Raw genomic sequence first — 17,485 nt, 5'->3', positions numbered from 1 at the left:
TTTTGCAAAAGCAGGTTCTTGTGTAATACAAGCGTATGTTACGACTAAGTATTATTGTTGGGGGAAGAAATCACTTAAGTAAAATCAGAGCTGCAAATAATCAGTAAACAGTCCTTAGATAGAAACCCAAGAGTGTGCAGAAACAGGAAGTGACGCATACTGCATCTGTCCACAGGACAACTATTGACAATTTCTCTTCTAACTCACATCCTACCTGTGGTTCATAACCACTCACAACATTGAACATCACCCGTTCAATTTCCAGCTTCAGGCTCATCAACCTGCCTGATGCTCTTTTCTCTTCCTATCTGACCCATGGTAGAACAACTGCTCCTAAGCTTCTAGCCTTGCTGCCTTTCCACCTGGTCTCCTGGACACACAGTATGTCCACCTTCTTTCTCTGCATCATGTCAATCAACTCTCTAACCTTCCCTGTCATAGTCCCAACATTCAAAGTCCCTACTGTCAGTCCTACGTTCTTAACTTTCCTCTTCTCTCTCCTCTCCTCTTTCGACCAGCAGTAGTCTAATTTCCATCGGTACCCTGTAGGTCAACAGTGCCGGTGATGGTCGTTGTTAACCCAGGCCCCGACCGATCCAGTATGGAAGTCATGGTTCACATGTGTCACATGTGTTTTATGTCTGATGCCCTTCCTGACACAACCCTCTCCATTTATCCAGACTTGGGACTGGCACAAGAAGACACTAGCTTGGCCCCCTTGTGGTTGCATTAGGCCGAGGGAGGAGCGTAACCTGAGAGATACACACAAAGACAAGGTCGTACTAAAAAACAAACAAACAAAAAAAGTCTTTTAAGTTTTAGAAAAGTTCCTGTTAAATAATTTGGTTCATTGTGCTTGAGTCTAACAAGAACAGGAGAAATTCAGAGTTGGTCAACACCGAGTTCTGGGAAACTCTGAGCTTTTAGTTCTGGTAACTGAGCACTGAGTAATATTGGATGTTGAGTTTGATTCACCAACAGTCACTGATACTGAAAACCTGTTCCACCTTTTTACAAACAGACATTTTTTTGTTGTTACCTGGTTAAGACGATTGTGACACAAGCTTTCATTTCTGAAGGAGAGAGAGACCAAGACACACAGAGAGACCAACACAACAGTCTTAATCAAAAAAAATTAAAAATGTACTTTTAAGTGTCAGAAAAGTCACATGAGATCCTGTTAAATATTTTGGTCCATTGTGCTTGAGTCAAACAAGAACAGGAGAAATTCCGAGTTTGGCAACACCGGGTTCTGGGAAACTTGGAAACCTGCTTAACGCTTAACAAACACATTTTTTTGTAGTTACCTGGTTAAGACGATTGTGACACAAGCTTTCATTTCCTCCCTCGTGCCATCATGACAAAGCTTGATTTGCAGAGGTTTATGTTGGTAAAGGAGAAAAGTCCCTGTTGAATAGGAATTTACAGTGTCTTTACTAATGGTTCAGCTTCAGTCAGTCACATTCAAATACGGATTTTACACATTCATCCTCACATCCAAATAAATGGAACATATGAAGAAAGATGCCAGAAACAAGGTGAACTGACACTTTTATTTTAATCAACAAGCTCAACCCAACAAATGGAATCAAATGAGGACTGGAGACCGAGACTGAGGGGACAGAGTCACTCCTGACAGACATTTTGTAATATAGGGAAGTTAACGCTAAAGAAACAAAAGAGCCGAATAACTGAACTGCCGGTGATCCAGCCCAAACTAACAAAGTCAATAATTGCCGTTAAGCGAATTTTAAATCCTAGAAATAACACATTCCGAGAAAAAGAGCACATCACAGGAGAAGGGAAAAAGACATAGGATAAAGATATTATTCAAACACATACTGAATCTAATACATGAACATTTATAGTTTTAAATATTTAGTATGAATACCAAAGATTAGTCCCACTGTTTTTTTTCTCAGCACTGTGATGCACATTTTATGCTGATGGGACCATCTTTTATGCCCCCGGGCTTCAACACAAACCTGCTGTTAGAACTACGATCCCAAAATGAATTTATTCATATTTATTAATGTGGCGTCACACCCTAGAAAACACACCTACGTTCACATAGATCTTGGTTGTATGTACTGTATTAGTGTTTGCCTCCGATCTGTACGTAAAGATCAATAAACAGACTCATTAAATCACATTATTTTACAGACTTTCATTAAGAGATGACATGATGTCAGGCCATGACCTCTGTACTGAAAACCTGTTCTACCATATTTCTAAATGTTTGATGTTGCACAACAAAGTGGAGCTGAGGGTGTGGCCTTTACTGCAACAAGATGCACATTTGTTCCCCGTTGGTCTACGGGCAGCATAAATATCCTGCTACATGAGTGATTTCAGAGTCAAACACAAGTCTTGGAGTCAAGATGAAGATACTTGTGGTGCTTTTGCTGGCAGGGCTGTGCTGCAGTGTGACTGAAGGGTGGCCTGTTTCCAGTTGTGAAGTGTTCTGGCACCTGAAAACCTTTGTGGGTAACATCACTGTGACAGCGAACCAGAAAGTCCTGAGTGGGGACGACTTACTTGCTCAGCGTAAGTAGAGATGTTACTTTTAAATTTGAATAACTGAAGCCTATTAATGATTAAATTAATTCTTTAATTGGACAGAGATTACTTGGATCCGTTGACAGCATCATCATAATCATTAGGAGTCATCTCTGGGGACTGTGACATTAAATCTGTTGAAGTGTGGATCAAGAAGTGTGAGATTTGGAGACGATCTGTCATGTTGTTTTCCTTTTTCTCTCTCTTGCCCTTAGTTGTTTGCCGTGTGGTGAGTTCTTCAAATTTTAACTACAGTGCAGTGAACCAGATGATCATAGAGACAGAGGACCATCACAGTGGGGAGCATGGGCCCCCTAAAAGGCCCCACGGTCGGTGGCGACGCCACAACAAGAGACCTTCCCAAACCGGGCCTAAACCACCCAGTCATCATCCACAGCCTCACGAAGACAAAGAGGTCTGGACCTTCTATGGCATTTACCAGCTGGGCAACCGCCTGGTCTGCAACGACAGCGTAACTCCATCACTCAATATCTGTGGCCTGGAGTGCAGCCGTGAGTTTCATTTGTGTTTGCTTCATATCTACATGTCACTGTCACAACTTACAATGCTTCTAATTTACCACCCTGTGTTCTTTTGTTTCCAGAACTGCTTGACAACGACATAAGGATCACTACCCAATGCCTGGCAAAGATCCTCACTTACATGTAAGTTCATTTGTAACTTTAAAGTTTTCAGGTGAGCGGATCTATTAATTAATTGTAGGAGAATCGAAGTTGAGTGTGTTTGGCACTGAGCTTGTCATATATATGTTTGATTATGGTGATTCATCATGACAAAAGGCATTTTTATTAATGATGCTGTGGCACAACAGCTCAGCAGTGTTGCACATGTGTATTAGTTGCACAGGGGACTGATGCGACTTCCACCCAATTTACATGTCAAATTAGCATTGTGATATTGGAAAGAGACATTTAGATGATGCATCATCGGATCCAAAAGTTTAACATAAAAAGAAAAAACAGATTGGTTGAATTTGGTTAAGTGTTAAACTAACTCTCACTGAACCGTTTTTTTTGTGTGTGTCAAACAAAACCATTGAACACTAACAGTGTGACCAGATGTAACTCTGAATGCAATCATAGAAATAATTTGATTACCAATAAAATGACCTGAAAGAGGCGACATGAGGATATTTAACTGTACCAGTAGTTACTGTTGCTCATAATAATATATTCACCCGTGTGCAATACAGTAATCACACTTGCAACCAGTTAAAATGGAGGAAAGTTGACTCGACCTTTGTGTTGTGTGTCACACTGAGCATGGAGAAAAGAAAGAAGTGGAAAGAAGTGTCTGTGGATTTGAGAGAAAAAAAAATTGTCTCAAGGCTACAAGTCCATCTCCAGAGACCTTAATGTTCCTGTGTCCACTGTGCACAATATCATCTAGAGGTTTACAGCTCATGGTCTGTAGCTAACGTCCCTGGACGTGGATGGAAGAGCACAATTAATAAAAAGTTACAACGAAGGATTGTTCGAATGTGGATAAAGAACCTCATTAAGTTTCAACAAATTCAAGCTGATCTGCAGACACAGGGTACAACAGTGTCAGCTCACACTATCCGTCGCCTTCTTAATGAAAAGGGGACACTATGGTAGGAGACACAGGAGGACACCACTGCTGAGACAAAGGCATAAAAAAGCAAGAGTGGAGTTTGCCAAAAGCACAATCCTTCTGGGAGAAGATACTGTGGACAGATGAGACAAAAGTAAAGCTTTTTGGTTTAGGACATCATGGCTCTGTTCACAGAAAAGGAAATGAGGTCTTCAAAGAAAAGAACACAGTCCCTACAGTCAAACATGGTGGAGGTTCAAAGATGTTTTGGTCCTTTGCTGCTTCTGGCACTGGAAGTTTTGACTGTGAACGCATCATGAAAACTGATGATCACCAAGGAATTTTGGGGCCCAACGTAGAGGCCAGTGTCAGTAGCCGGGTCTCCACCTGAGGTCATGGGTCCTCCAGCAGGACCATGACCTGAAACACATTTCAAGAAGCTCTCAGAAATGGTTCTAAACAAAGTGCTGGGGAGTTCTGAGATGGCCAGCAATGAGTCCAGATCTGAATCCCATAGGACACCTGTGGAGCGATCTCAGAACAGCAGGTGGGAGAAGGAATCTTTCAAATCTGAGGGACCTGGAGCAGTTTGCAACAGAAGAGTGGTCCAACATTGCAAACAAAAATAATAAGCACGTGAATATCAGAATATTTGCAATATATAAATACATACACACACACACACACACACACACACATATATATATATATATATATATATATATATATATATATACAACTTTATTATAAAATAAAAAATAAGTAATTATAAGTCGCTTTGATGCATTAAATATTAATTTTGAAACACTCAGCTAATCCACCAGAAGGCAGAAGATTTTTTCAGCAAAGTCTTTGAGCAAAATCATTGTGGCACTGAAGCCTCGATAAGTATCGATAACGATACACATGGTGTTTGGCGCCTTTACATTTGAGTGTAACACCTTTTAACCCTCTAATTAAAGTTATGCTGATTTTATATATTTATGCATTTTTCATGTATTCCCACAGTGAACCTGGTTCTCAGCACCACCCCAGAAAGGACTTAAAGACCATGTAAGTCACATCCTAATCTGGCAATTTGAGTTTTCTGAGTCACAAAATTAACGCTTATTTATTAATAAAATCAAAATCATCACCAGTAACATTGATCTCTTCTGTTTCTTTGCAGGGTTAAGCTCCTCTTTAAAGATCAGTGCAGCTTTGAACCAAACTACCTTTACTGCCAACCACCTTAAATCATTAAGCATCAAAATTGTCTGAATGTGTAACATCTAGGAATCAAACTATTGGCAACATTTAGAAGGTCACATCTCTGTTGTTCACAGTTTAAGTTTGTGACATCTACACATGAAGCTTCATTTCTGACAGGAGCAAACAGCGCTAACGTACTGTGATACACTGAAGCACTTTATACCTATTGTAGGTTATTTTTTATATCTATATTTTGTAATAAAATCTGTAGTGTTCTGAAGTTCTAATGACAAAAATCAATAAAACCTACTTTGGAATACTTATCAAGCTCTTTTATATTCTCATGTGTAATATGTCAGTGACACATTTAGGCACATTTACACAATCATTGGCCGAACGCTTCAGTGAGCTCCACCTTCTTATGCACCTATTGTATGTAAAACTCAGTTTTCAGGTTTTGCATGTTGTGTTGACACAGATGGTCGTCCACTCACCTGACTTATTGTATCACTGTCAAGCTGATGACACACAGTTTTTTTCCATCCGATGACTTCGCTGTCTTGAAATCAAAACACTTCTTAGAGTGTTTGTTGCTGCCTCGTACCTCACTTGTTAGTTGCTTAGAATCTGCCAAATGACTAAACGCAAATTTGCTCAAATGTCACCAGCAGGTCACTTACTGCATGAAATACAGATCTGTTTACATAAAGCTGCAGGAGAGTCTCTAAAAGCACTGCTCAAATAGGAGCCACAATAACCTGAAATTGGAGTCAAAGTGTGACCTTGAGTATCCTGAGATACCCAGTCAAGATTAAATGTATAAATTAAGCACAGGGGCTTCAATAAAGAGGCCGCAACAGTCAGTGTGGGTCAACTGCCGTAACGGCTATTTAATGAAAACAAAATATTAAATCCTAAAACTAAAGGAAAAGAAGAAGGCTGGCAGGGGGAGCCTGGTCAAAAGAAAAAATAACTATACTATGTAACAAATTAGCCTCAAAGTCCTGTACAACATGGAGCATGAGAGTTTAATAGGTAAAAACAAAGCTGCTTTTAGGGCCTCGGTCACCTCAGGCACCATGAGCTAGAGGAAACCGCAAAGAAGAGAAAATATTTATTATTTATTATTCTACTTTCAGATGTATATGACTCACATCTGATGCACTTGGCTGACATTGTTATAAAGCATTGCACCGGACACCTGAGAGGAGACTATACAGTCATTATTCACAGACATTTATATTTCAAGCTAAAAAACTGGTACAAAGTGGCTCCAACTATGGCCAGTACATCACCTGAGTCTGAAGACTTGCATTTTCAGAACTACCAAGAATATTACATAACTCAATATACAATCATTTACAGAAATCAAATAAGTCCAAGTTTACACTTTATTTAATAAAGTTGTGTTGAAAAATGAATAGAATATTTTTACTATTATAGAAACCATCATATTCTATATTTGCAGCAGCCTTTTCACTTTGAAACAACAAGTTATATTTTACAGTACATACAGTAAGAATCACATGACAGTAGCTAGTTTGTATGGAAACATGAGGCTAACACATGATCCACACCAGTGTTTGTACATCAATGGGGAGAAAGAAAACTCCACTTCCGTCATGTCGCAGTGAGTAGATGTGTCCAACAAAAGCAGAGATGAAATGTAAAGTCCTGGTCGGTTGGATGTAAATCACAAGGAGAAATGACAAGAGAGAATCACTTGTTGTCAGACAGGTCGTCTTTAAATGACACTTAAACTCAAACAGCAAAAATACGGTTCTTTGAACTCCTGCATTATCACAGCAGGATCTGTCCACATGTACATCCTAAAACTAGTAAACATTTGAATCTTTTTACTTATGACAGATCAGCCGTTAACTGATAGAGTTTGTAGCTGTCTGGAAACTCAAAGCCTCATTGACAAATGGTCCTTTTCTGCCTCCTACTGGACAGAATCCAACACCAGAACGATTACAATGGGCATAACTGTACTGATCCAATTACGTAAAGGCAGGTGTGTGTTTGTGTGTGTGTGTCTCCATTTTGTTCTGTTCAACCTTTTTATAAACAGACATTTTTTTGTAGTTACCTGGTTAAGACGATTGTGACACAAGCTTTCATTTCCTCCCTCGTGCCGTCATGACAAAGCTTGATTTGCAGAGGTTTATGTTGGTAAAGGAGAAAAGTCCCTGTTGAATAGGAATTTACAGTGTCTTTACTAATGGTTCAGCTTCAGTCATCACTTTAAACCTGATCTGTCCTCACATTCAAAGAAATCTATACACTGTGTTGTAACACTGACTGTGTGAACATCAGATCGTCAGCACTGAAACATTTAGCCGAGCCAACTTTATTTATGAAGCACTTTAACAATTAAAGTAGTAAAGCACAAAAAATAAATAAACATATATACATATTTCAGCTAATAAATAAAAGGAATTAATTAAGTAAAATTGTACACCCACATTGGACCTACAACGGCAAATGCCCTGTCTCCCCTGTTTCAGCTGCTCTGACCTGAGTGACCGGGAGGGGGAGTGCACATATAGCAGCTCAGAAAGGTAGAGCGGGGCAGGACCATTTAGGGACTTACAAACTAACTAAAGAACTTTGAAATGAACTCTAAGATGTGAAAACACACCTCGAGTGAATAAAGTGTTTCCTGCTCCAAGCACCTACGTTCACATAGATCTTGGTTGTATGTACTGTATTATTGTTTGCCTCCAATCTGTGCGTAAAGATCAATAAACAGTCTCATTGAGTCACATTGTTTTACAGACGTTCATTAAGAGATGACATGATGTCAGGCCATGACCTCTGTACTACATGCAAACCTGTTCTACCACGTTTCTAAATGTTTGATGTTGCACAACATTGTCAAATCTGTAAGTGGAACTGAGGGTGTGACCTTTACTGTAACAGAACAAGATATACATTTGTTCCCCGTGGGTCTACGGGCAGCACAAATATTCTGCCACATGACTGTTTTCAGACGCGAGTCTTGGAGTGAAGATGAAGATACTTGTGGTGCTTTTGCTGGCAGGGCTGTGCTGCAGTGTGACTGAAGGGTGGCGTGTGGCCAGTTGCGATGTGTTCTGGCACCTGAAAACCTTTTTGGGTAACATCACGGTGACAGCGAACCACAAAGTCCTGAATGGGGACGACTTACTTGCTCAGCGTAAGTAGAGACGTTTTTTACATAGCTTTGAGAACCTGAGCTAAACGAGTCCTCATCTTTTGTACAGTATTTGACTTGTGCTCAAAGCCGCTAACATCCACTTGCCTGTAGACAAAAGAGACACAAAGATCGACTGTTGTTTTCTTCTGATGCACTTTTCCACTTCCTATCCTGACCCACTTTGCCATCTTGGAGCCACTGGTTGCAGTGGTTACAATGAAATATCAAAAAATCACACAATTACATTAAAAGAAAGTTAATGACAAAACTGATCACAGCTGTGCTGAGAGATCAGAATCCCTATGGTTGTAACAAGACAAACTAACCATTTGCCCTTACAAGATGAAAAGTGGGCTGTCAAAACCTTATACAAATGTTAGAACAAGTACATTTCAGGCCAATTCGATTAATTTGTCTCTGACAAACCAGCAGCTTCACTCTGCAGTGTTGCTGGGCTCACAACAGCTTAGTTAAAGAAACTGGAAAACTGCAGTCACTGTTACAAAAAAATGTTCTGACCAAAGAATCACTGTTGCTCCTCTGCTTCAGTCAAATGCTGTTGTTCCTCGTTTAAATTCAACCGCCGAACATCAACAGTATGTAGCTGCAATTTGCATCATCTACAGTCAGATACAACTTGCCTGTAATTGTACAATATGTTAGTGTGAAGAAATGCTGTTAGCTACTGTAATTGTTTTCCTTTTTTTACCCACGATCCATTGCAATATAAAGTCATCTCCTGCGGACTGTGACATTAAACCAGTTTCTGTTTTCTCTCTCTATCTCCCTTAGTTTTGTGCTATGTGGTGAATTCTTCCAATTTTGATGACAGAGCAGTGAACCAGATGATCATAGAGACAGAGGACCATCACAGTGGGGAGCATGGGCCCCCTAAAAGGCCCCACGGTCGGTGGCGACGCCACAATAAGAGACCTTGCCAAACCGGTCCTAAGCCACCCAGTCATCATCCACAGCCTCACGAAGACAAAGAGGTCTGGACCTTCTATGGCATTTACCAGCTGGGCAACCGCCTGGTCTGCAACGACAGCGTAACTCCATCACTCAATATCTGTGGCCTGGAGTGTAGCCGTGAGTTTCATTTGTGTTTGCTTCATATCTACATGTCACTGTCACAACTTACAATGCTTCTAATTTACCACCCTGTGTTCTTTTGTTTCCAGAACTGCTTAACAGTGACTTAAGAATCGCTACCCAATGCCTGACAAAGATCCTCACTTACATGTAAGTTCATTTGTAAGTTCAAAGTCAGACAAGGTTTGCACATTAGTTCTTATGTTTGTTTATGGTGATTCATCATGACAAAAGACATTTGTATAAATGATGCTGTGGCACAACAGCTTAGTGTTGCACATGTGTATTAGTTGCACAGGGAACTGATGCGACTTCCACCCAATTTACATGTCAAATTAGCATTGTGATATTGGAAAGAGACATTTAGATGATGCATCATCTGATCCAAAAGTTTAACATTAAAAAAAGAACTGTACCACATGTTACTGACACGGATGTAGATAAAAATAAACATAATCTGCTCAAAGTTCAATATACATTTATTCCATACAGCTAAGACATCGATTATAATTTAACTTCAGACCTTATAACATTTTTGAATTATACATTAATAACAATAAGTAATTATTTATTTTTTCCCAGCAATTATCTGTCAATCAGGCATTTTTTTGCAGTTCCAATAGAAATAAGCAAAATCTGAGTTGGAAACAACTTTTATTAGGATCATGGACCCACAACTTTTATTTATTGAAAATTAATTAATATTCAGAATTATATGAATATTCCATGTAAGGCCTGACCGTTTTAAAACAGTTGGAAATTGGAGTGTTTTTTTTTTTTTTTTTTTTTTGTCCTCTGGAAAATAATATTTGATACATCGGGAGTTTCTGGATTTTAACCACAACAGAAATGTACTGCAATGTTTAAATATTAGTTTTGAAACACTCAGCTAATCCACCAGAAGGCAGAAGCTTTTTTCAGCAAAGTCTTAATCATCGTGACAGTTAAGTCTCGCTAAGAATCGATAACGATACACATGGTGTTGGCAGCCTTTACATTTGAGTGTAACACCTTTTAACCCTCTAATTAAAGTGCCTGGACATAAATGGATATTACCTACAAATATGCAACATAAATGTAATGTAGTTATTCTGATTATTTGGATTTTATATATTTATAATCTTTTCTCGTATTCCCACAGTCAACCTGGTTCTGAGCAACAACCCACAGAGGAGTTAAAGACCATGTAAGTCACATCCTAATCTGACAATTTGAGTTTTCTGAATTATAACGTTATCGCATATTTAATCATAAAATCTAAATCATCAACATTCTACCATCACCAGTAACACTGATCTCTTCTGTTTCTTTGCAGGGTTAAGCTCCTCTTTAAAGATCAGTGCAGCTTTGAAGCAAACTACTTTTACTGCCCACTACCTTGATTCATCTAGGAATCAAACTAGTGACATTTAGAAGGTCACATCTCTGTTGTTCACAGTTTAAGTTTGTGACATCTACACATGAAGCTTCATTTCTGACAGGAGCAAACAGCGCTAACGTACTGTGATACAGTGAAGCACTTTTTGGATCTATAATCTGTAATAGAACCTGTACTGTACTGACACCACTTCCTGCAAAATCAATAAAAACAACTTAGGAATATTAATAAGGTCTGTTTTATTTTCATGTTTCATATGTGTTGGCATCATTAGCTCCCACTTCTCTCCACCTGATGGAGACATCTTGTTAATTTCATCTAACATCATATCCACCCTCCTCCTCTCCAACCATCCCACCACCTGCTCTCTGCATCATGTCAGCCTCCACTCTCCCTCAAGCACCTGCACCACCGGTGTGCCACAGGGCTCACTTCTCAGTCCTCATCTATCACTGTGTGTCGATAGCTGACGACACACAGCTCTGCCTGTTATTTTGATCAGATGACTCCACTGTCTTATCATGACATCAAAACACTTCTCGGAGCAGTTTGTACTTCAGGTGTTATTTGGTTTGAATAAAAGCATCTGCCAAATAACTAAATGTAAAGTTTAGTGCAAATATTCATTTTGCTCAAACAATTGTGTTTTTTTTTTCTGTTCACTTACTGTATGAAATAAAGAACTATTATTCTGTTAACATAAGGCTGCAGTAGATCTGTACAAGCAGCTCCGATCCCACAGTGTTCAATTAACCACAATAATCCCAAATTGCTCTCAAAGTTTTTAAATATAAAGACATTAAGATTACAGTTTTGTGAGGCCATGTTAGCTTCGAAGCTGCATTTTGATTTAATGGTTAAAAAAAAAAAAAAAAAAAAAGAAGGAAGTGCAAATGTGATGAAAACAAATATTTTTTCAATATAATATTTGAATATAAGAGTCAGCACATAAATTTCTAAGTTTTAAACGTTCGAGATAGTTCAGCCTGAAACTAGTACAAAGTGGCTCCAACACCAGTTCATCATAATTATTGTCTGAGTTTGCTCAGAGTAGTTTTGGTCTTTGCCTTTGTTTGCATGGAATTCTCAAAATTCTCTCAAAGCCTTGATAATAAAATAACCTGTAGATGCTGAAATACCCAAATTCTTTGAAGTTGTACATTGAAAAACTTTACTCAGAGTCGCTGAACACATTGTTTTCAGAGTGATGAACCTCACCTCATCCCTGAAATGCCTTTAATGCCTTTGAAATGGGTTTTAGTCATTTTACAACAGAGGACCAGATATTCTGTAGTGTCAACAATGTGACCCTGTCAGAACGGTCCTCACCCACTTGTCGTTAATGCCTTTCGAACCTTTTGACGTCATACTGAGTTAACGTTTGGGATGCAGGGGTCATGTTGTCATGTGACACCTTTTTCACCTGTTTACCTGCAAACCAGTGGTTTGGTTTGCATATTCAAAATAAATCAGGTACTTTACACACTTGGGCAGCTCAGTCAGGCAGCTCAGCCGAATGGAGCACCTCCACCTTTTGGACTGAGGGACTGTTGCACACACTCAAAGGTTTAAATCCCCTGAAGCTCATCAACACTTTTGCGGTGGCTGGCTGTAGGATGTTCAAAGTCATGAGCAGGGAGACTAACCCCAGTTATAGGCTGATAAGGACTCGCTGGTTGAAGACATTTGAGTAGAGTTGTTATCTATCAGCTGGGAACGTGTTGAACTGCTGATGAGTATCAGTGGGCTCCTGCTCATGTTGCCTTTGTTAAGTTTAACGTGATACATGTGTTCAGGATATCAACAGAGTTATATTTAACATACTATATTCATATATTCATGGTTGTCACGCTGTCGGAAGCCAAATCCCCTAAAACATTCATGAGAAGACAGAAGAAGTTAAACAGTTTCACCTTCTGTGGTTTTAGTCTCATGGAACCTGGAAATATGAAAACGTGCATGGAAGTGGAAACACATAGACCAGGTCCTTCACTAAGTTTCCTGCAAACATAACATAAAATGTTACTAATAGGGACACGCGAAGCCCTGTATGTGAACAGCTGTGCCCTCCACCCCAGTCTGTGGTCAGTGAGTGTGTCTGTTTAACAAAGGAATATGTGGGATGACAAACAACCTAATGACAATGATGTCGTCTGTGCATTTTAGTTTGTACTGCAGGTGAACACACCTGGCAATAGCTGTGCTCATTATTCAGCAAATTGCCACTTGAGCGCATATATGTCATTGCTTTTCAATTAATTTATCATTGAATTGATAATTGTAATAGTAAACTTTTATATCCACAAATCTACTTACTGTATCATATTGTACATTAACTGAATACATGGTCTATATACTGCTTGCGATCATATACTGTAGGTAACTTAAGGTACATATAATTACTTTAAAATAATTAGTCCTAGGAGTACATTAGTTTAGTATCTTGGAGGAAAAAATTACTGTAGTGTAATAAAATGTAAACGTGGTTACCGATAAATTAGATAAATGTGATGATATGTGGAGCAGCAATGCAGTGAACAGTCTGAGGTGTAGATTCAAATAAATGTTGCATTATTAAACTTTAGCACAGCCTTAAAAGGCGACTTCACTATGGCTTAAGGATGTAAATGTACATGAAAGCTTTTACACTTTCCTCTGACTTGGCTATAAGAAAATATTCCTCTACTTCTAGCTGAAAAACTCCTCCAGATGACATCACCTGAAGGTGTTTCTCACATTAGAAGTTCAAGCTCTGGAAAAGCAAGTTGTCCATGATTACTACCTTCATTGTGTGAGCAATGAGACATGACATAATCTGAACTGAAGGTTCCTCCAAGTGATGTCATCTGGAGGCATTTTTCAGCTAAAAGTAGAGAGATGTTTGGCTATAGGGACGTCAGTGGGAAGTTTCATGTACTACTCAAACTACTACCAAAAGAGACAAGTTCAAAACCAGCGAAGCAAGACACCAAACCCCAACTTAGTTGCTCCTGGTGAGTGTTGGCCAACTGCATAGCAGCTCCCCCATCGATGTGTGTGTGTGTGTGTGTGAGCGTGAATAGGTGAGTAGCAGTGTAAACCAGGACAGGAGGATACTAATAGGTAGTAAAGAGCTACATAAGTGCAGACCATTGATGTATGTGTTTGTTTTTTATCCCTTCATGGACTAAAGGTCACATTAGACAGTTTTAGCTCATGACTGGTGTGTTTTCAACAGTATGAAAGTGTAACGTGTAAAGATGTTTTCATGTTTACTGCTGAGACGAACGTGAAATGTGTCACATCCCTGTTTTTAGGAGGCAGGGGTGTGGTGCTCTGAGCTGAACAGATGATGCAAAGTGTGGCTCTGCAGACCGTATAAATATGAAGCCAGGTGCATTTCCAGAGTGAGAGGCAACAGTTGGAGTCAAGATGAAGCTACTTGCGGTGTTTCTGCTGGCAGCGCTGGGCTGCAGTCTGACTGAAGCGAGGATCGTGACGAAATGTGAGCTGAAGAACCAGCTGGTGAAAGCCACTGGTAACCTGACAGTTAAGGCAACCCTGAAAGGACCGACCGTGGACAAGTTATTGGCCAAGAGTAAGTGCTGGTTAGTTTGACATTACAAACACTGAAGCTCATAAAAGATGTTTGTATGTTGGTTTGAAAGCTGCTGAAAGTCCCGATGTGTAGTTTAAAGTTCATTATTACAGGTTTTGTTTTTTATTTGCTACTCGTTCTCTTATTTCTTGAAGTTACAAAGAACTTACAACTTCAAACTTACAAAGAATTCGTCCACGTACTGATGTCACGCCTTATTTATTTTACCTGTTTTTAAGCACACGCACAAACTGTAAACACGTCCTGATGACGTCAAGCAGCGTGAGAAAAAGGCATTTGAATTGACAGAGCAGCCGCAGAGGAAATTTGCATTTGACATTTACCTGGAGATTATTTACATGACCACCGGGCAAAAATATCCAAATCACAAAAATACAAAACAGCCATTCCCAGGGAAATTTGTGTCTCTGTGCTTGTCCACTGGCTCCTGCTGATGAAGTACAGTAAATCATTATAAACATCCCATAAATATCTGCTTGACTATTAAAACACATACACTGAAGGCAGAAAATTAACACAAATCCGCCTAAAGGTTTGTAGGTGAGTGGGTCAAAACACACAATTTGTCAACTTGTTTTTCTGTCTTGTCTCCTGTCTTCAGTTGTCTGTCACGCGGAGACTGTGTCAGGTTTTAACACCAGTGCTGTGAAAGGGCTGGTTGGAGAGGTGAACCTACACCCTGGAAACCACAGCGGGGTTCACAAGGAGCCACTTGGGGACGTTAACAAGCACCTTGGAAACCACAGCGGGGTTCACAAGGAGCCGCTTGGGGACGTTAACAAGCACCTTGGAAACCACAGCGGGGTTCACAAGGACCTGACTGGAGACCATGACAAACGCAATGGAAAGGAAGACCATCACAAAAACCAAACCGGCTCAAACCAGCCCCGTTCTCGCCACCGTCGACACACCAAGTTGCCTTCGCTGCAAGTTCGGCCTGCATCACCCCGTCAGCCTCCACAGAACTGCACTCTCTATGGCACCTTCCAGCTCAGCAGCTGCCAAGTCTGCAGCAACGGATCAACTCCATCAGCCAACATCTGTGGGATGGACTGCAGCAGTGAGTATCTCCATGTTGTTGCCCTAACTGGGTTATTACATTAAAATATAGTCAACTAACGTCTTCATCACAAACCAACAGAATTGGTTGACGATGACATAAGCGATGACATCGGATGCGTGTTGAAGATCCTCCTCAGTATCGGGTAAGTTTGTCTCTACAGTTCACTTATTATTATCATTCTGCACAGTGAAGCTCAAACTGTCACAGTGAGCACAACACATTTTGTGTGGATGAGAAACTTAGAACTACCAACCCTTTACATTTCAAAATAAAAGCCACTGCTGCTTCTACTCACGCCACAGTCAGTGGCTTTGCATGACATCTTCTGTTTTTGGAAATTAGTTGATGTTATCAGACAGGAAACAAAGAGAAAGAGATGGCTATCACACGCAAGCAGGATATCCAGGTGGAATCCAAACACTGCCCTCGTTCTTACACCATTTCCATCTGAAGCGTTCGGCTGCTGAATCACCTTTTGTCTTTGGTCGCCGATGATGAACAGTGACAACACTGTTTGCATTGTGGTGTGAAGTGCATCACGTTTCAATGCTTCAATTCTTCTCACTGACAAATTAAATGTTAATAAAAGTGCAAAGTCATGTATTTCTCCTAATACTTTTATTGCATGTAAAAGATCTTCCATGTATTTCCACAGCGACAGCACGTTGGGGACAAGAGCCTGTAAATTTATCCGTTACCATATTTTGCTTTTGAAAATCTGTGTCACATGTGCAACACACATGTAAAACACCTAAAATATTGCTGATCTGTTCTGTTTGCAGAAACAAGTTCCTCGAGAAGGAAACCTGCGAAAACACAAACCCGTCCGTGTACTTCGCTGGATGCCCATCAACTTAAATCTTTTAGTGTCACTTGAGTGTTTTTAATGTTCTCTCTAATGAGCAGGTAGTGAGTAGTGTCACTAATAAAGTGAGGATGATGATGACGCACTTGCTGCCATGTGTGTCTGTGTGTGCCTTTGGAATTTACTGGAATTGTAAAAAAAATCATTGTGGGCAAAGTCTGTCAGGAAAATTTCTGACCAGTAAAATATATCTGTGTGTGTTTTTAATTCATGTTTCTTGATTCCCTGCACTATCATTAATTTCTCCATGGCTGGTGTATCAGGCTGCTTCGGTTTTAGTGTAAATAGAGCAGGTTCATCACATCGACATCCTACTGAGCAAGAAAAAACATTAGCACAACATTTTGCTCTGTGTGGACCCGGATATTTCTTTGTTGGATGGATTGAAATAAACGTGATGAATTTAAGTCAGTTTGTGGGTTTTCTTACCTTTTCCTCCACCTGCTCCGCCAGCAGGTCACAGTTGTCCCTTTTAGTGTCCGTCAGATCTGCGTAGGCAGCTGTCTGATCCTGCCACAGAGATCCTGGATTGGATTCTACATTTGCTGTAGAACCAGTGTAAAAGCAGCAGGAGGATCAGGAGTGTGGGACCTTAATGACATGATATGAACGTCATGGTACAAAAAAGGTGAAAAGGAGATAACAGAGCCGGTTGATAACGGTTATTTTAGTCAAAACATGTCAAATTGTAAACAATAAAAACTGGAGATTATCGTTTACAATCCCTAATATTAAAGCATTCAGCTTCTCACACAGCACTTCAATAAAAACAGACATGACTCTCTGAACTGAAGTCCAGGAACTTCCAACCCAGATCGTTCTCTATCCTGCTTGTATCAGAGATTTTTCAGCCTTCTGGAATTTTGACGTGTGAACCTGGACTTAAGTTTTTCCCTCTTGATGCTCTTCATGAACATTAATGTTCTTAATGGTCAGTCCCAGTAAAACTGTTTCCATAGGGAACCATCCTGAATACCTGATTT

At 39.9% G+C, this 17,485-nt stretch overlaps 3 protein-coding genes across 3 annotated transcripts; all 3 read left to right on the top strand.

The window, feature by feature from the left end:
- Positions 1-2,338: 2,338 nt before the first annotated feature.
- LOC137124499 (alpha-lactalbumin-like) lies at positions 2,339-5,648 on the top strand. Its single transcript, XM_067499575.1, has 5 exons — positions 2,339-2,547; positions 2,775-3,071; positions 3,164-3,224; positions 5,143-5,187; positions 5,303-5,648. Exons 1-5 carry the CDS (start codon positions 2,382-2,384, stop codon positions 5,367-5,369), a joined length of 636 nt encoding a protein of 211 aa, XP_067355676.1. The 5' UTR covers positions 2,339-2,381; the 3' UTR covers positions 5,370-5,648.
- A 2,627-nt stretch (positions 5,649-8,275) lies between these two features.
- Positions 8,276-11,207, top strand: LOC137124500 (alpha-lactalbumin-like). Its single transcript, XM_067499577.1, has 5 exons — positions 8,276-8,506; positions 9,299-9,595; positions 9,688-9,748; positions 10,740-10,784; positions 10,914-11,207. The coding sequence occupies exons 1-5, from the start codon at positions 8,341-8,343 to the stop codon at positions 10,978-10,980; spliced, it is 636 nt and encodes a 211-aa protein (XP_067355678.1). The 5' UTR covers positions 8,276-8,340; the 3' UTR covers positions 10,981-11,207.
- A 3,143-nt stretch (positions 11,208-14,350) lies between these two features.
- LOC137124491 (uncharacterized) lies at positions 14,351-16,907 on the top strand. The gene is made up of 4 exons (XM_067499566.1): positions 14,351-14,553; positions 15,176-15,634; positions 15,716-15,779; positions 16,420-16,907. The coding sequence occupies exons 1-4, from the start codon at positions 14,388-14,390 to the stop codon at positions 16,493-16,495; spliced, it is 765 nt and encodes a 254-aa protein (XP_067355667.1). The 5' UTR covers positions 14,351-14,387; the 3' UTR covers positions 16,496-16,907.
- Positions 16,908-17,485: the final 578 nt, after the last annotated feature.

Source organism: Channa argus, chromosome 3, assembly GCF_033026475.1.
Source record: "Channa argus isolate prfri chromosome 3, Channa argus male v1.0, whole genome shotgun sequence".
In the NCBI taxonomy this organism is placed as follows: domain Eukaryota; kingdom Metazoa; phylum Chordata; class Actinopteri; order Anabantiformes; family Channidae; genus Channa; species Channa argus.
This window is presented reverse-complemented; position numbering and strand designations above follow the sequence as displayed.